This window comes from Scyliorhinus canicula, chromosome 28, assembly GCF_902713615.1.
Source record: "Scyliorhinus canicula chromosome 28, sScyCan1.1, whole genome shotgun sequence".
NCBI classification, from domain to species: domain Eukaryota; kingdom Metazoa; phylum Chordata; class Chondrichthyes; order Carcharhiniformes; family Scyliorhinidae; genus Scyliorhinus; species Scyliorhinus canicula.
In genome coordinates, this window is record NC_052173.1 from 6,129,162 (window position 1) to 6,148,951 (window position 19,790).

Genomic DNA, 19,790 nt, shown 5'->3' on the forward strand with positions numbered 1-19,790 from the left:
GAGATCCCTCTGCTCATCCACACTACCAAGAATTTTACCATTAGCCAAATATTCCGCATTCCTGTTATTCTTTCCAAAGTGAATCACCTCACACTTCTCCACATTAAACTCCATTTGCCACCTCTCAGCCCAGCTCTGCAGCTTATCTATGTCCCTCTGTAACCTGCAACATCCTTCCGCACTGTCTACAACTCCACCGACTTTAGTGTCATCTGCAAATTTACTCACCCATCCTTCTGCGCCCTCCTCTAGGTCATTTATAAAAATGACAAACAGCAATGGCCCCAGAACAGATCCTTGTGGTACGCCACTCGTAACTGAACTCCATTCTGAACATTTCCCATCAACTACCACTCTCTGTCTTCTTTCAACTAGCCAATTTCTGATACACATCTCTAAATCACCCTCAATCCCCAGCCTCCGTATTTTTTGCAATAGCCGACCGTGGGGAACCTTATCAAACGCTTTACTGAAATCCATATACACCACATCAACTGCTCTACCCTCGTCTACCTGTTCAGTCACCTTCTCAAAGAACTCGATAAGGTTTGTGAGGCATGACCTACCCTTCACAAAACCATGCTGACTATCCCTAATCATATTATTCCTATCTAGATGATTATAAATCGTATCTTTTATAATCCTCTCCAAGACTTTACCCACAACAGACGTTAGGCTCACTGGCCTATAGTTACCGGGGTTATCTCTACTCCCCTTCTTGAACAAAGGGACCACATTTGCTATCCTCCAGTCCTCTGGCACTATTCCTGTAGCCAATGATGACCTAAAAATCAAAGCCAAAGGCTCAGCAATCTCTTCCCTGGCTTCCCAGAGAATCCTAGGATAAATCCCATCAGGCCCCGGGGACTTATCTATTTTCACCTTGTCCAGAATTGCCAACACTTCTTCCCTACGCACCTCAATGCCATCTATTCTAATAGCCTGGGTCTCAGCATTCTCCTCCACAACATTATCTTTTTCCTGAGTGAATACTGACGAAAAGTATTCATTTAGTATCTCGCTTATCTCGTCAGCCTCCACACACAACTTCCCACCACTGTCCTTGACTGGCCCTACTCTTACCCTAGTCATTCGTTAATTCCTGACATACCTATAGAAAGCTTTTGGGTTTTCCTTGATCCTACCTGTCAAAGACTTCTCATGTACCCTCCTTGCTCGTCTTAGCTCTCTCTTTAGATCCTTCCTCGCTTCCTTGTAACTATCAAGCGCCCCAACTGAAACTTCACGCCTCATCTTCACATAGGCCTCCTTCTTCCTCTTAACAAGAGATTCCACTTCTTTGGTAAACCACGGTTCCCTCGCTCGACCCCTTCCTCCCTGCCTGACTGGTACGTGCTTATCAAGAACATGCAATAGCTGTTCCTTGAACAAGCTCCACATATCCAGTGTGCCCAACCCTTGCAGCCTACTTCTCCAACCTACACATCCTAAGTCATGTCTAATGGCATCATAATTGCCCTTCCCCCAGCTATAACTCTTGCCCTGCGGGGTATACTTATCCCTTTCCATCACTAACGTAAAGGTCACCGAATTGTGGTCACTGTTTCCAAAGTGCTCACCTACTTCCAGATCTAACACCTGGCCTGGTTCATTACCCAAAACCAAATCCAATGTGGCCTCACCTCTTGTTGGCCTGTCAACATATTGTGTCAGGAAACCCTCCTGCACACATTGTACAAAGAACGACCCATCTAATGTACTCGAACTATATCTTTTCCAGTCAATATTTGGAAAGTTAAAGTCTCCCATAACAACTACCCTGTTACTTTCGTTCTTTTCCAGAATCATCTTCGCCATCCTTTCCTCTACATCCCTAGAACTATTAGGTGGCCTATAGAAAACTCCCAACAGGGTGACCTCTCCTTTCCTGTTTCTAACCTCAGCCCATACTACCTCAGAAGAAGAGTCCCCATCTAGCATCCTTTCCGCCACCGTAATACTGTCCTTGACTAGCAGCGCCACACCTCCCCCTCTTTTGCCCCCTTCTCTGAGCTTACTAAAACACCTAAACCCCGGAACCTGCAACAACCATTCCTGTCCCTGCTCTATCCATGTCTCTGAAATGGCCACAACATCGAAGTCCCAGGTACCAACCCATGCTGCCAGTTCCCCTACCTTATTTCGTATACTCCTGGCATTGAAGTAGACACACTTCAAACCATCTACCTGAACACTGGCACCCTCCTGCGAAGTCAAATTGAGACCTCTATACTCTCAATCTCCCGTACCCCAAAACTACAATCCAGGTTCCCATGCCCCTGCTGAATTAGTTTAAACCCCCCCCAAAGAGCACTAACAAATCTCCCCCCCCAGGATATTGGTGCCCCTCAGGTTCAGATGTAGACCATCCTGTCTATAGAGGTCCCACCTTCCCCAGAAAGAGCCCCAGTTATCCAGAAATCTGAATCCCTCCCACCTGCACCATCCCTGTAGCCACGTGTTTAATTGCTCTCTCTCCCTATTCCTCATCTCACTATCACGTGGCACGGGCAACAACCCAGAGATAACAACTCTGTTTGTTCTCGCTCTGAGCTTCCATCCTAGCTCCCTAAAGGCCTGCCTGACATCCTTGACAACAGCCCCTCCACAAACCACCTTCAAATTAGGCTGACCGCACTGCACGTATGCAAATTTCCCCAGAACAGCTGATCAGTAGCTCTGCTCTGCTGCCCTCCGCTGGATGCTTGCCTTCACTCAAACTCCTTGGGTCTCCTTCGCAGGTTCACCTTCAAATTAGGCTGACCGCACTGCACGTATGCAAATTTCCCCAGAACAGCTGATCAGTAGCTCTGCTCTGCTGCCCTCTGCTGGATTATGTTTTTGCTCCTTTTTAACATTCCTATAAAACTGTCCCAGGACAGGTACAGCATGGGATTAAATACAGAGTAAAGCTCCCTCTACACTGTCCCCATCAAACACTCCCAGGACAGGGACAGCACGAAGTTAGATACAGAGTAAAGCTCCCTCTACACTGTCCCCATCAAACTCTCCCAGGACAGGTACAGCACGGGGTTAGATACAGAGTAAAGCTCCCTCTACAGTGTCCCCATCAAACACTCCCAGGACAGGTACAGCACGGAGTTAGATACAGAGTAAAGCTCCCTCTACACTGTCCCCATAAAACACTCCCAGGACAGGTACAGCACGGGGTTAGATACAGAGTAAAGCTCCCTCTACACTGTCCCCATCAAACACTCCCAGGACAGGTACAGCACAGGGTTAGATACAGAGTAAAGCTCCCTCTACACTGTCCCCATCAAACACTCCCAGGACAGGTACAGCACGGGGTTAGATACAGAGTAAAGCTCCCTCTACACTGTCCCCATCAAACACTCCCAGGACAGGTACAGCACGGGGTTAGATACAGAGTAAAGCTCCCTCTACACTGTCCCCATCAAACACTCCCAGGACAGGTACAGCACGAGGTTAGATACAGAGTAAAGCTCCCTCTACACTGTCCCTATCAAACACTCCCAGGACAGGTACAGCACGGGGTTAGATACAGAGTAAAGCTCTCTCTACACTGTCCCCATCAAACACTCCCAGGACAGGTACAGCACGGGGTTAGATACAGGGTAAAGCTCCCTCTACACTGTCCCCATCAAATACTCCCAGGACAGGAACAGCACGGGGTTAGATACAGAATAAAGCTCCCTCTACACAGTCCCCATCAAGCACTCCCAGGACAGGTACAGCACGGGGTTAGATACAGAGTAAAGCTCCCTCTACACTGTCCCCATCAAACACTCCCAGGACAGGTACAGCACGGGGTTAGATACAGAGTAAAGCTCCCTCTACACTGTCCCCATCAAACACTCCCAGGACAGGTACAGCACGGGGTTAGATACAGAGTAACGCTCACTCTACACTGTCCCGATCAAACACTCCCAGGACAGGCACAGCATGGGGTTAGATACAGAGTAACTCTATACTGTCCCCATCAAACACTCCCAGGACAGGTACAGCACGGGGTTCGATACAGAGTAAATATCCCTCTACACTGTCCCCATCAAATACTCCCAGGATAGGTACAGCACGAGTTTAGATACCGAGTAAAGCTCCCTCTACACTGTCCCCATCAAACAGGCACAGCATGGAGTTAGATACAGAGTAAAGCTCCCTCTGCACTGTCCCCATCAAACACTCCCAGGACAGGTGGAGCACGGGGTTAGATACAGTGTAAAGCTCCCTCAACACTGTCCACATCAAACACTCCCAGGACAGGTACAGCACGGGGTTAGATACAGGGTAAAGCTCCCTCTACACTGTCCCCATCAAATACTCCCAGGACAGGAACAGCACGGGGTTAGATACAGAATAAAGCTCCCTCTACACTGTCCCCATCAAACACTCCCAGGACAGGTACAGCACGGGGTTACATACAGAGTAAAGCTCCCTCTACACTGTCCCCATCAAACACTCCCAGGACAGGTACAGCACTGGGTTAGATACAGAGTAAAGCTCCCTCTACACTGTCCCCATCAAACACTCCCACGACAGCCTGGGGTTAGATACAGAGTAAAGCTCCCTCTACACTGTCCCCATCAAACACTCCCAGGACAGGTGGAGCACGGGGTTAGATACAGTGTAAAGCTCCCTCAACACTGTCCCCATCAAATACTCCCAGGACAGGAACAGCACGGGGTTAGATACAGAATAAAGCTCCCTCTACACTGTCCCCATCAAACACTCCCAGGACAGGTACAGCACGGGGTTACATACAGAGTAAAGCTCCCTCTACACTGTCCCCATCAAACACTCCCAGGACAGGTACAGCACTGGGTTAGATACAGAGTAAAGCTCCCTCTACACTGTCCCCATCAAACACTCCCACGACAGCATGGGGTTAGATACAGAGTAAAGCTCCCTCTGCACTGTCCCCATCAAACACTCCCAGGACAGGTGGAGCACGGGGTTAGATACAGTGTAAAGCTCCCTCTACACTGTCCCCATCAAACACTCCCAGGACAGGTACAGCACTGGGTTAGATACAGAGTAAAGCTCCCTCTACACTGTCCCCATCAAACACTCCCAGGACAGGTACAGCACTGGGTTAGATACAGAGTAAAGCTCCCTCTACACTGTCCCCATCAAACACTCCCACGACAGCCTGGGGTTAGATACAGAGTAAAGCTCCCTCTACACTGTCCCCATCAAACACTCCCAGGACAGGTACAGCACTGGGTTAGATACAGAGTAAAGCTCCCTCTACACTGTCCCCATCAAACACTCCCACGACAGCATGGGGTTAGATACAGAATAAAGCTCCCTCTACACTGTCCCCATCAAACACTCCCAGGACAGGTACAGCACGGGGTTACATACAGAGTAAAGCTCCCTCTACACTGTCCCCATCAAACACTCCCAGGACAGGTACAGCACTGGGTTAGATACAGAGTAAAGCTCCCTCTACACTGTCCCCATCAAACACTCCCACGACAGCATGGGGTTAGATACAGAGTAAAGCTCCCTCTGCACTGTCCCCATCAAACACTCCCAGGACAGGTGGAGCACGGGGTTAGATACAGTGTAAAGCTCCCTCAACACTGTCCACATCAAACACTCCCAGGACAGGTACAGCACGGGGTTAGATACAGGGTAAAGCTCCCTCTACACTGTCCCCATCAAATACTCCCAGGACAGGAACAGCACGGGGTTAGATACAGAATAAAGCTCCCTCTACACTGTCCCCATCAAACACTCCCAGGACAGGTACAGCACGGGGTTACATACAGAGTAAAGCTCCCTCTACACTGTCCCCATCAAACACTCCCAGGACAGGTACAGCACTGGGTTAGATACAGAGTAAAGCTCCCTCTACACTGTCCCCATCAAACACTCCCACGACAGCATGGGGTTAGATACAGAGTAAAGCTCCCTCTACACTGTCCCCATCAAACACTCCCAGGACAGGTACAGCACGGGGTTAGATACAGAGTAAAGCTCCCTCTACACTGTCCCCATCAAACACTCCCAGGACAGGTACAGCACGGGGTTAGATACAGAGTAAAGCTCCCTCTACACTGTCCCCGTCAAACACTCCCAGGACAGGTACAGCACGGGGTTAGATACAGAGTAAAGCTCCCTCTACACTGTCCCCATCAAACACTCCCAGGACAGGTACAGCACGGGGTTAGATACAGCGTAAATCTCCCTCTACACTGTCCCCATCAAACACTCCCAGGGCAGGTACAGCACGGGGTTAGATACAGAGTAAAGCTCCCTCTACACTGTCCCCATCAAACACTCCCAGGACAGGTACAGCACGGGGTTAGATACAGCGTAAATCTCCCTCTACACTGTCCCCATCAAACACTCCCAGGACAGGTACAGCACGGGGTTAGATACAGCGTAAATCTCCCTCTACACTGTCCCCATCAAACACTCCCAGGGCAGGTACAGCACGGGGTTAGATACAGAGTAAAGCTCCCTCTACACTGTCCCCATCAAACACTCCCAGGACAGGTACAGCACGGGGTTAGATACAGAGTAAAGCTCCCTCTACACTGTCCCCATCAAACACTCCCAGGACAGGTACAGCACGGGGTTAGATACAGCATAGTCTTTTGCTGCATGTTGAGATCTTCTAAAATCCCTGTTATCCTTTGATGTGGTCCATATTTCTGGCGATTTTGACCAATCCCAAGTGTGCAACAATGTCATTTTTTACCTTGCTCATCTCCTGGTAGAAAATATCCCGTAGGTTTGACATGTTCTGAAAGATAGTCACGTAACATCCGATGCGGCTGTAAGAGAAGGAATCAGCTGTCACCACGGCGATCACCATTTCAAAACTTTGAAAGTGGGCAGGAACTCAAAATAGATGGAAATGCACGTGTCACCCATTGAGGACAGGAGCAGTGGTCACTTCAGTTGAAGTTATATGAGACTTACAAAAAAGGCTGTTGGGATAACCATGTAAGGCTCCTGTCCAATTTTAAATCGCTCTCCTGTCTACCCTGCGGTACAAGGGCATCTTGGAGCCCTGCACTGCTGCTCAGGTACAGCAGGAGATTAGATACAAGTGAAAATTAGGCCCAGGCTTTTTAAACTCATAGGCCTCTGTGGCATTCAGAGAAGAATTATAGAATCATAGAAACTCTGCAGCGCAGAAGGAGGCCATTCGACCCATCATGTTATCACTGAACCTCTGAACGAGCAACTTACCTAGGCCCACTACCCTGCCCTATCCCCGTAAGCCCACCTAACCTGCACACCTTTGGACACCAAGGGGCAATTTATCATGGCCAATCCACCTAACTGCACATCTTTGGACACTAAGGGACAATTTATCATGGCCAATCCACCTAACTGCACATCTTTGGACACTAAGGGACAATTTAACATGGCCAATCCACCTAACCTGCACATCTTTGGACATTAAGGGACAATTTAACATGGCCAATCCACCTAACTGCACATCTTTGGACACTAAGGGACAATTTAGCATGGCCAATCAACCTAACCTGTACATCTTTGGACACGAAGGGCAATTTATCATGGTCAAAAATAAATTGGTGATGATCATAGAATCCCTACAGTTCAGAGGAGGCCATTTGGCCCATTGAGTCTGCACCAACCCTCCGAAGGAGCATCCTAAACTAGGCCCACTCCCCCGCCCTATCTCCATAACCCTTTGGACACTAAGGGACAATTTAGCATGGCCAATCCACCTCACCTGTACATATTTGGACACTAAGGGACAATTTATCATGGCCAATCCACCTAACCTGCACATCTTTGGACACTAAGGGACAATTTAACACGGCCAATCCACCTAACCTGTACATCTTTGGACACTAAGGGACAATTTAACATGGCCAATCCACCTAACCTGCACATCTTTGGATACTAAGGGACAATTTATCATGGCCAATCCACCTAACCTGCACATCTTTGGACACTAAGGGACAATTTATAATGGCCAATCCACCTAACCTGCACATCTTTGGACACTAAGGGACAATTTAGCATGGCCAATCCACCTAACCTGCACATCTTTGGACTGGGAGGAAACCGGAGCACCCGGAGGAAACCCACGCAGACACGGGGAGAACGTGCAGACTCCGCACAGACAGTGACCCAAGGCCGGAATTGAACCCGGGTCCCTTACGCTGTGAGACAGCAGTGCTGCCCGCTGTGCCACCGTGCCGCCTGCACATTCTGCCAGTGAATGAGCAGGATGCAGTCATTGGCACTCAGGAAAGTGTCACTGCTGACTGATTGGCCGCTTGGGATATTTGAGTTTTACAGAGGTTGATTCTGTCAATTTGGTAGCACGGTAGCATTGTGGATGGCACAATCGCTTCACAGCTCCAGGGTCCCAGGTTCGATTCCGGCTTGGGTCACTGTCTGTGCGGAGTCTGCACGTTCTCCCCGTGTGTGCGTGGGTTTCCTCCGGGTGCTTCGGTTTCCTCCCACAGTCCAAAGATGTGCAGGTTAGGTGGATTGGCCGTGATAAATTGCCCTTAGTGTCCAAAATTGCCCTTGGTGTTGGGTGGGGTTACTGGGTTATGGGGATAGGGTGGAGGTGTTGACCTTGGGTAGGGTGCTCTTTCCAGGAGCCGGTGCAGAGTCGATGAGCCGAATGGCCTCCTTCTGCACTGTAAATTCTATGTAAAGTCTATGTAAATCTATGGTCAGTCAAAAGGCTGCCAGGATTTCGTGATATTCTCCAAGTGGAGGAGGTGCATCGTCTGCCAATGTTGGCACCGGGCAGGTCTTTTGAGGGTAGCCATCAGCTCAATGTGGGGTTTCAGATGATGAAAGAGTTGGGTCAATTGGGCATGACAGTCGGGAAGTTGGCCAAAGATATTGGAAGGCTTTCCTGAGAGTCACGTTTCGTCACAAGGTGCCAGCGAGGTTCATGGACTTGTCCAATGCACGCTGGGAACATGTACAATGCACCAGTGTATTAACACATTAACGCAGAAATACTGTTTCAGCCAATAGGAGTCATTTCTTCAAGAAGCCCTAATTTCTCCTGTGCCCCTCAGTCACAAACCATTCACAATTCCAATTCTGTAAGCCTTTTACAGAACAGTTCAAGGTCACATTGTTGTAAGAAGCCCCTCAAGCATTTACATAACTGTCTGAGGATAGTTCGCCATTGACATTCTTTGCAATGATTCCCACGATTCCCAAAGCAGACCGTACCTGTTCCACAGCTCTGGCAGTTCCTCACGAAGCTGAGCATTGAGCTCTTCAAACTCATTCTGGGCCGTAATAAATTCCTCTTCAGCCTGAAAAATGAGGAGTCAAGAATGTAACACTGCCCGTTCGCCCACGACGCAACACGCAGCTTTCAACGCACTGTCAATCAGTAACTTCTCCCCACTGCTTCCAGTGTGACCGACTGCATCTCTCCTGATGATCGTCCAGCTCCCTCATACTGTGAGGTGAAAGGTCATCAACCTGGAAGGTTAACTCTGTTTCTCTCAGGGCAGCACGGTGGTGCAGTGGGTTAGCGCTGAAGTCTCACGGCGTCGAGGTCCCAGGTTCGATCCCGGCTCTGGGTCACTGTCCGTGTGGAGTTTGCATATTCTCCCCATGTCTGCGTGGGTTTCGCCCCCACAACCCAAAGATGTGCAAGGTAGGTGGATTGAACACGCTAAATTGCCCCTTAATTGGAAAAAATAAATTGGGTACTCTAAATTTATGAAAAAAACTCTGTTTCTCTCTCCACCGAACCGCTGTTTTCCTGACATTTTCTGCTTCTATTTCACACTTCCGTTGGTGTGAGGGCCTTTCCATTTCCATGGTGACCTCGTAGGCCACAGGCTCTGAGAATGGGGTGGCAGGGCCTGACTGCCCTCCGGGACAAGGCCTTACCCTGCGATCGTACCATCTGTGAGTTACCTTGGTGATCTTCGCCTCATCTTTCTTCTTTGCGCTTTGCAGAGATTCAAGATGGTGTCGGAAACGGTCATAATCCACTAGTTTACGCCCTCGTTTCGCAATACGTTTCTGAAGGGCGAGAAAATGAATTTCAGTTACACATTGCCTCAACACTAAACTCCCTGGGATGTACAGCAGTTGATGATTTTGTTTTAATCTTCACTGGTGAGTTTGTTTCTCAGGGAAGGGATTCATTATCGCCATCGGCAACAGCCTACATTTGTATCTGGCCTTTCGCATGATAAAACATCCTCAATTGCTTCACAGGAAAATTGTAAAACAAAACTTGACACTGAACCACATAAGGAGATATTAAGGAAGATGATCACAGCCTCATCAAAGTGGACGGTTTTGAAGAGTGTCTTAAAGGGGAGAAAATGAGGTAAAAAGGGGGTGGAGGGATTTAGGAAGGAAATCGAGAGCGTGGGAGCCAGGCATCTGAAGGCACGGCCGCCATTGGTGGAGCGATTAACGTCAGGAATGAGCAGGAGGAGTGCAGAGATCTCGGAGGGTTGTGGGGCCGGAGGAGATTCCAGAGATAGGGAGGGGAGAGGACACGGCGAGATGTGAAAACAAGGATGAGAATTTCAAAATCAAGACATTGCTTAACTGGCTAACAATGGGCTGAATTCTCCGATTCCCAGACTAAGTGCTGATGCCGGCGTGGGAACAGTGGCTTTTTACGCCCGAAAAAAAGGGCGCAAAAGCTGCACTGAACCTCTGTCTGGTGGGGGCGAGCAGGCAGCGTAAAGCCCCCCCCCCTCGGCTTTAGCTGTGGATACGGTTGGAGAATTGCTGGGTCCGTGGCCACGCATGCGCACGGCGGCGGCCTGCAGCGGCCGCACCATGCAAGATGGCACCAGCCACGCGTGGACGCGGCCTGCCAAAAATGACCCCCTTTGGCTGGGCTCGCCATTCCCGGATCACTCCCCACCAGTGCCCCCAGCCCCCGCCATAGCCCCTCCTGCCCGCAGAACGATTCCCATCCGACTGTGGCGGCGCTGGACTCAGTCAAGCAACCGCCGCGCCGTGTTCACGAAAATAAAAAGCATGAGAGTCCCACGCCATCGGGAACGAAGCCCATCGGAGACGGAGCATCGGGGGAGGGCCTCGGGTTACGTCCTCAGGCCGCCCTTACGCCGTTTTGAAGCGCATCGCAAAAGCGGCACTGCCCCCGATTTCGGCGCAAACGGGGATTCTCTGGCCGATTTCCGAACGCGACTTTGGCGTCGGTGACGGAGAATTCCGCCCGATGTCCGTCAGTGAGCACAGGGGGTGGTGAATAAAGGGGACTTGATGCTAGTTAGTACACAGGGCAGCAGAGTTTTGGATGACCTCAAGTTTACGGGAGGGTAGAATGTGAGAGAGCAGCGAGGAGAGTGAGGGAATAGTCAAATTTGGAGGTAATCAAGACATGGATGAGGGTTTCAGCAGCCGATCAGCTGAGACAGGGGTGAAGTTGGTCGATAATATGGACGGGGAAATAGGCGGTCTTAGGTGGTTGAAAGGTTGGCTCAGGGGCAAGTAGAACGCTGAGATTGTGACTCATTAGTCCATGGCTGTGACCAGAAGGGGTTGTCACGACAACCAAAGACAATGGCTTTGGCCTTCCATATATTTAACTGGATGTCAGATAAGAAATCTGACAGCAGAGACTATGGAGAAGGGTCAAAAAGAGTGGTGGTGAGGTCGACTTGAGGGTTTGCTTTGCATATGAGAAACCTGATGTGTTTTCAGATGATGTTGTCGAGGGGGATGTATGTAGCTGGAAAATCGGAGGGGACTGAGGGTCGATCCTTTGGGAACCCCAGAGGTACGAGTATGAGAGTGGGAAAAGAAGCCATTGCAAGGGATATCCTGGCTACCATTAAATAGATAAGGATGGGGCCGGGAGAGAGCAGCTGGAAGACAATGGAGAAGGAGTTGTAGGAAGATGATGTGGCCAATCATGTCAAAGGCTGTCGATACGTCAAAAAATATGAGGATAGTTTAGGAACTTACAACATGCACAGATGCAAAATTCCTCCATTTTGTAAAGGGGTTTGTACGGGCATTGTCTGTGAGTAGGGCTGGAACTGTACCCAAGGGTTACCGTCAGCATTTGAAAGAAGGCAGAGATCAAATTTTAATTTTGTTTCGATTTTTGGCGGTTACTGGTAAGTGAATATGAAACTCCCGCCGTAGCTGAAAACTAGGCCCAGGCTTTTTCAACTCACCGGCCGCTGTGACATTCTACCAGTGAGTGGGAAAGATGCAGCCATTTGCTGCAGAAAAGTGTGGAGACAGGTGGGTGTCTGGGACATGGGGGGCCTACTTCCTTGTGGAACCCCGAGGATTATTCCTGCTCCTCCTGACCCTATACTCAAAGTGTAAAACATGCCTTTTGTAGCTCCTTTTTCCCTACTGGTTTTTGGCTGGGGGTGACTGAGGTGTGGGGCGACCTGGGGGGGAGCTTCCCTATGCACCCAGGCCAGAGTTAAATGATAGTGGGGGGGGGGGGGGCAACATATTTAAAGAAGGACCCCACCAACACTGATCAGGCGGCTTAAACATCGAACCAGAAGCCTGAGTGAAAGTTGTAGTTGGTGAGTTCCGGGCAGTAAGTATTGTTACGAACCCCAAGAGCATCCCAAATCCCAGAAGGAAAATGAGGAATGCTGGTTCTCCCCGTGTCTGCGTGGATTTCCTCCGGGTGCTCTGGTTCCCTCCCACAGTCCAAAGATGTGCAGGTTAGGTGGATTGGCCATGATAAATTGTCCCTTAGTGTCCAAAGATGTACAGGTTAGGTGGATTGGCCATGCTAAATTGCCCCTTAGTGTCCAAAGATGTGCAGGTTAGGTGGGTTGGCCATGATAAATTGTCCCTTAGTGTCCAAAGATGTACAGGTTAGGTGGATTGGCCATGATAAATTGTCCCTTAGTGTCCAAAGATGTACAGGTTAGGTGGATTGGCCATGTTAAATTGTCCCTTAGTGTCCAAAGGGTTATGGAGATAGGGCGGGGGAGTGGGCCTAGTTTAGGATGCTCCTTCGGAGGGTTGGTGCAGACTCAATGGGCCAAATGGCCTCCTCTGAACTGTAGGGATTCTATGATCCTCACCAATTTATTCTTGAGATTTGGAAAAACTGTGAGAATAAAGACGAAGGACGGTGAGGAAAGGGGCCAGTCTTGTTTTGAATTATTCATCTAACAAAACACTTATTAAACTTTAAAACAGGAGACAAGCAACAGTAAAGGATATTTATCATTAACTACAATAATACAGTACACAAATTACCCTCCAATCTAAATCTATCTACTTTCCGAAACACCGAGCATACACATTCCCCAAAACAACATCCCATAGGTTTTAACACTATGAGCCAAATCCAGAAAATAATTACCGCATAGGTATTGGAGCCTTCTTTTGGGAACCGTGCGTATAGTTTAGGGTAGCATTTAAGGGGTTTTCCCTTTTTGTTTCTGCGCAACAGATTGATTCTCTGGGGAACACTGCTTTGCAACTGGGTGTTGCTATGATCTAGGTCCCGAGACTGCTAGTTTCCACTTTGCTTGACGAAGTATCTGTTTCACCCTGCTACTAGGCTGATCTGCATCTCACAAGTCCTCAGACCAGCTAAACCCCTATCAGTTAATTTTTAAATTCTAATTCTTTACTTTTCATTTCATTCCAACTTCCAAAAGTATCCTGAGACATCTCAGCTGTCCACCTACTCCAGTTTCTGCCAGGATGGTGGGGTTCAAATCATCTGGCGTGGTATCATGATGTAGGGTCCTACTGACATTCTGTTAGCTTTACCCGTTTAGAAGCTGGCTGGCTGGCTGAAGTTGTTGCAGCATTTTTATTTTCTACGATTCAACAGGTCACACTTAAACAACCGTGAATGCGAAGAGAAACATTCTACGCAGTTTCCGAAATAGATGTGAACGAAAACAAGCTGGGAGATATCAGGGAAGGTGAGAATAACCTTGTTGGGAAAGATGGCTTTCCGAGGTGGAGAGACATGACTGCAGAGGGCGGGGCCCAGGTGACTGAATGGAGGGATAGGGGTGGTAAATGAATGGAAGGCCGGAATCGGAGGACCAGTGTGCTACTGGGAGGAGGTGGATCTGATGAAGCTAACAGGAATAGGATGGGGCGTGGCCAAGAGCTGCTTTAGAGACAAGCTCCAGATTTCTGTCCCGATACTTTGCTGAGTGCCAATGGCTGCATCCTGCACATTCACTGGTGGAGTGTCACGCAGGCCGGTGAGGTTAAAAAGCCTGGGCCTTGTTTTTTAATCCAATGTGACGTCTCATTCTAATTTTGAACTACAAATCAGCCTCCCCTTCCTTCGTGGGTCTACAGCCTCCTGACCTGGCAACAGACCATGAATTCACGGTTTCTATAGTGGCCACTGTGTCAATCTCAACACTGACTGTTGTCATAACCACCATGAGGCCCATGGGAAAACCGCTGTCAATCTCCCCCTGGGGCTCGTGCAGTACGAGATTCCCAGGTAGGGGGCAGAGGCCCACCCAGCTGGGGCTCGTTAACCCGAGCATAAAAGCCAGCCCAAGCAGGGACCGGCATGTTGTTTGACCAAATGGGACTGGGATTGGCAGATAGTTCCTGCCGTGGACACCTCATTGTTCAAAGTAAAATAAAGCTTTTCCCAATTACCGCTGGCCTCCTTGATCATTAAAGCTACTCAACCCTGTGGTGGCAGCTGGCAAACTGAATAGCGTATCTCCTTCACCCACTGTGACGGTGGCACACTGGTTAGCACTGCTGTCTCACAGTGCCAGGGACCCGGCCTTGGGTGACTGGATGGAGTCTGCACGTTCACCCCGTGCCTGCGTGGGTTTCCTCTGGGTACTCCGGCTTCCTCCCACAGTCCAAAGATGTGCAGGTTAGGTGGATTGACCATGTTAAATTGTCCCTTAGTGTCCAAAGACGTGCAGGTTAGGTGGATTAGCCATGTTAAATTGTCCCTTAGTGTCCAAAGATGTACAGGTTAGGTGGATTGACCATGTTAAATTGTCCCTTAGTGTCCAAAGATGTGCAGGTTAGGTGGATTGGCCATGTTAAATTGTCCCTTAGTGTCCAAAGATGTGCAGGTTAGGTGGATTGGCCATGCTAAATTGTCCCTTAGTGTCCAAAGATGTGCAGGTTGGGTGGATCCTCCATGATCAATTGCCCCTTAGTATCCAAAGGTTAGGTGGGGTTATGGGGCGGGGGAGTGAGCCTGGGTAGGGTGCCCTTTCAGACGGTTGGTGTAGACTCGATGGGCCGGATGGCCTCCTTCAGCACTGTAGGGATTCTATGGATTCTATTTAATGACACTGCCCCCCCCCCCCCCCACACTACCCTGAGTCCGAATTCACTGCATCCTTTTCCCACCCTAATGTCCAATTTGTTGTTTCCTTCTCCTTGCCCCCGCCCCTCCCCAGCTCTCTCTCCCTCCGCCCTCTCTCAGATTCCCAATTCTCTGCCTCCTGTTCTGCCCAAGTTACAGCGAGCTCTGTGGGATACACACGTGCTTTTCTACGGAAAGATTTCTGACTTTGAATGGGAGCCATTCTGTTGGATTAGCAAGTGTTGGCCTTTTGTCGAGATGCATTTTCCGGATGTGGGCATCACTGGTAAGGTTAGCATTCGTTGCCCATCCTGAGGCGGGCTGAAAAGATGGAAGTGAGCTGCCATTTTGAACTGCTGTTGCTTCATACCACTGAGCATGTTGCCGATTCACCTCCAGGGCTATCGCTGCAGCAGATGTGACAACAACGTTTTGTGATCGAAAGCTTTGTCTGAACTTTGCGGGAAAACTCAATTCCAGCTCCCATTCTCACTGTCTCTTGTCACAAAGGCATGAAAGTAAAAGTGTGATGGAATTAAAGTGAAAAGACACCATTCAGCAAATAAGACAGAGAACTGACAGGCAATGAGACGCCCTACTTTAGAAAACTTAGCAATAGTATGTAAATTATTGAGAATTTAATTATCATATGGGGCGTGATTCTCCGTCCCGCCGCACCCATTTGCTGGTGCGGCACGCCCCTTCCGGCAGCGGGATTCCCTATCCCGGCAGGCGGCTAAAGGTGTTTCCCATTGTGGGCACCCGCACGCGGTCGGGAAATCCGCGGGCGTGAGTGCGCGGCCGGCGAAACGGAGAATCCCGCCGATGGAGAGTCCAGTTGGTGATCTATGGATTTGAATCCAAAATGCAGAATGTTATAGTTCTTTCATTTTTATTCGATAATTTAAATTCTATAAAATCACTAATATCCTTCAGGGAAGGAAATCTGCTGTCCTTACCCGGTCTGGCCTACAGGTGACTCCAGACCCACAGCAATGCGGTTGACTTTTAAAAAATATAAATTTAGATTACCCAATTATTTTTTCCAATTAAGGGACAATTTAGCATGGCCAATCTACCTATCCTGCACATCTTTGGGTTGTGGGGGTGAAACTCACGCAAACACGGGGAGAATGTGCAAACTCCACACGGACAGTGACCCAGGGCCGGGATCGAACCTGGGACCTCGGCGCCGTGAGGCAACAGGGCTAACCACTGAGCCACCGTGCCTCCCAATGTCGTTGATTCTTAACTGCCCCTCTGAAATGGTCGAGCGAGCCCCTCAGTTCAAGGGAAATTAGGGATGGGCAACAAATGCTGACTTAGCCAGCGAAGCTCACATCCCAGAAATGAACAAAAAACAATTGCAACATATTTTTTTTTAAATTTAGAGTATCCAATTCATTTTTTCCCAATTAAGGGGCAGTTTATCGTGGCCAATCCACCTACCCTGCACATCTTTGGGTTGTGGGGGTGAGACCCACGCAGACACGGGGAGAATGTGCAAACTCCACACGGACAGTGACCCAGAGCCGGGATCGAACCTGGGACCTTGGCGCCGTGAGGCAGCAGTGCTAACCACTGTGCCACCGTGCTGCCCTTGCAATTGCAACATATTTGTAACTATTTCTGTCCTGGAATGTTTGTAATTGTGCAATCGTGTCATCGTTAAATAGTTTCTTTTTATTGTAATGATTGTGGGTAACTATGTTAAGAAGTATGAATACTTGTTTTACTGCCCACCCCCTGCCCGTCTGTCCATCCTAACCCCACAAAGTTCCCTCGGGAACGGGTGACGCTGTCTGTGACAGATGTTGCTTCCTGCATTCACCATGTTTGTTTGGTTGTGAAGTAACCCAATTGGGCGGGGACCTTAACCCTCGGACATGACCAAAAATTGACAGATCTGCCTTTTTCAAAGAGTAGATGATGTAACCAAGTGGTGACCCACCTTAAATGTCGGAAACTGGCTCAGGTATGTCTCCAGTGTCCTCATGGCCTGATCGGACAGCTTCTCCTCATAGTCCGCCCACAGCAGGTCATTATTCTGAAATGAGAGAAGATTCCGAAATGTCTCTGTTACCATGACAACTGTCGCCTGGTTTCACCTCATTTTGTTGTTCGCGGGAACGTTTGTGATTCCTGGGTTATCTTCCCTTGGAGTTTAAAGACATTGGGCGCGATTCTCCGCTCCCCACGCTGGGTGGGAGAATCGCAGGAGGGCCCCCCGACAAATTTTATGCCCCACTCGCGCCCCCGCGATTCTCCCCCCCCTCCCGCTCAGAAGAATCGCCGCTCGCCGTTTTTCACGGCAACCGGCGATTCTCCAGCCCGGATGGGCCGAGCGGCCTGCCGTTCGCGGCCGTTTCACGACAGCGGCAACCACACCTGGTCACTGCCGTCGTGAAACGGGTGTGGGGATGCCCGTTTGGGGCTTGTAGGTGGCCTTTTGGGGAAAGAGCACCGCAACTGTGCTCGGGAGGGGACAGGCCCGCGATCAGTGCCCACCGATCATCGGGCCGGCGTCCAAATCGGACGCACTATTTCCCCTCCGCCGCCCCGCGGGATCAAGCCACCATGTCTTGCGGGGAGGCTGAGGGGAAAGACGGCCACCGCGCATGCGCGGGTTCGAGCCGTCAGCGTCGTGACGTCAGCCGCACATGCGCGGGTTGGAGCCGGCCAATCTGCGCATGCGCGGCTGAAGTCATATAGGCGCGCTGGCCGCGTCATTCTCGGCGCGCCGCCTTGATGCCAGCATCAAGTCCGCGCCGCTGAGAATAACGGAGCGCCGCTCCTGGCCTCCCGGGTGGGGGTGAATTAGGTGCGGGGAGCGGGCTCCGAGGCCGTCGTGAAAGTCGGCCGATTTCACGACGGCCTTCACGATTTTCTGCGGGAGCGGGGAATCGCTCCCATTGCCTTTCCTCTCGCTGTGTGTGGCTGTCGCCCGGATTGTCCTATCGATTCACAGCCCTGACACAACCGTAGCTTTCAAGGTCAGCCTCTTAATAACAATCAAGGGCGAAGGCGGCACATTTTTTTTCTAACATGCCGACTTATGTTTCGACACAGATGGTGGCATGGAAATGTAGGTTCAGGTCTTTCAAGGTGGACAGTGTTAGAACCATCGAATCCCGACAGGGAAGATTTGGCCGACCAAGTCTGCACTGACCCTCTGAAAGAGCAGCTAACTAGGCCCAATCCCCCACCCTATCCCCATAACCCCACCTAGGGGGCAGCACGGTAGCACAAGTGGATAGCACGGTGGCTTCACAGCACCAGGGTCCCAGGTTCGATTCCCGGCTTGGGTCACTGTCTGTGCGGAGTCTGCACGTTCTCCCCGTGTGTGCGTGGGTTTCCTCCGGGTGCTCCGGTTTCCTCCCACAGTCCAAAGATGTGCAGGTTAGGTTGATTGGCCATGATAAATTGTCCCTTAGTGTCCAAAAAGGTTAGGGGGGGGGGTTTATTGGGTTACGGGGATAGGGTGGACGTGAGGGCTTAAGTGGGTCGGTGCAGACTCGATGGGCCGAATGACCTCCTTCTGTACTGTATGTTCTATGTTCTAACGTGCACATCTTTGGACACTAAAAGGCAATTTTTAGCATGGCCAATCCACCTAACCTATACAACTTTGCATTGTTGGAGGAAACCGGAGCACCCGGAGGAAACCCACGCACACGGGGAGAACGTGCAGACTCCGCACCGACAGTGACCCAAGCAGGGAATCGAACCTGGGACCCTGGACCAGTGCGGCACCCATGCTAGCTGCTGTGCCACCGTGCCAAAAAGGTATCATCAGGCAGCCATCTCTAAAGCCAGAGGTTAAAACCTTGCCGTGATGTTCTGAGCTCCAATGGGTCACCGAGTCAGTGCAGACATTTCACACCATTCCAAAGGAGCCAGCCCCTGCTGCCAATGAGGCGCGGTTTGCAGAAGAGGAGACCAGTAGCCAGCACAGCAGAAGTCAAGTCACTCACCTCGACGATGGGGAGCAGATCGTCCTTCCCCTCCCAATCGGGCTCGTAAACCTCCTGCAAGGTGAGGGACAGCCTCTTTGACGTCTCATGCATTGCTGGGAAAAATGGAGAAATGGAGGCAGATCAGGCCAGGGAATAATATCAAAGGACATACAGCTGGCAACATGCCGGGGTGGACCTCGTTTTGAACCCAGCCCTGAGGGAGAATGAAGCCACCCGACCACAGGCCCAACTCTCACTTCAATACAGAGTAAAATTGAACGAGGGGTGACGCAGCCAACCGATGCCATTCTGTTTTCACCCTCCCCAGCACCAAACCATCCCCCCCCCCCTCCTACCCATTCTTCTGAGAGACTACAGGGGTAAGGGAGGCACAGACAGCAACGAGGAGCCAGGGTCAATCCTGAATGAGCTGCGAGGAGGCAGAGAGACAGTTGGGATGTCAACTGGCCTCAGTGGCCATAAAGCCCCCTGTGTATAGCCCCGTATACTGTGGCTATCAACAGCCTGGGCCGCACATCCCAGGCAAGCCTGTCCGAATTACTGCCAATATCTTCTCG

At 50.2% G+C, this 19,790-nt stretch overlaps 1 protein-coding gene across 4 annotated transcripts in view; it reads right to left on the bottom strand.

Moving 5' to 3' along the window:
- LOC119958196 (bridging integrator 2-like) overlaps nt 1-19,790 on the bottom strand; it is a 141,898-nt gene that overhangs the window by 42,854 nt on the left and 79,254 nt on the right. For all 4 annotated transcript variants that reach the window (XM_038786568.1, XM_038786569.1, XM_038786570.1 and 1 more), the window contains 5 exons: nt 19,231-19,325; nt 17,208-17,303; nt 9,880-9,987; nt 9,178-9,263; nt 6,692-6,767 (listed from right to left, as the gene is read on the bottom strand). In XM_038786568.1, the coding sequence (XP_038642496.1) occupies nt 6,692-6,767; nt 9,178-9,263; nt 9,880-9,987; nt 17,208-17,303; nt 19,231-19,325 (461 nt within the window). The remainder of the gene's footprint in view (nt 1-6,691; nt 6,768-9,177; nt 9,264-9,879; nt 9,988-17,207; nt 17,304-19,230; nt 19,326-19,790) is intronic.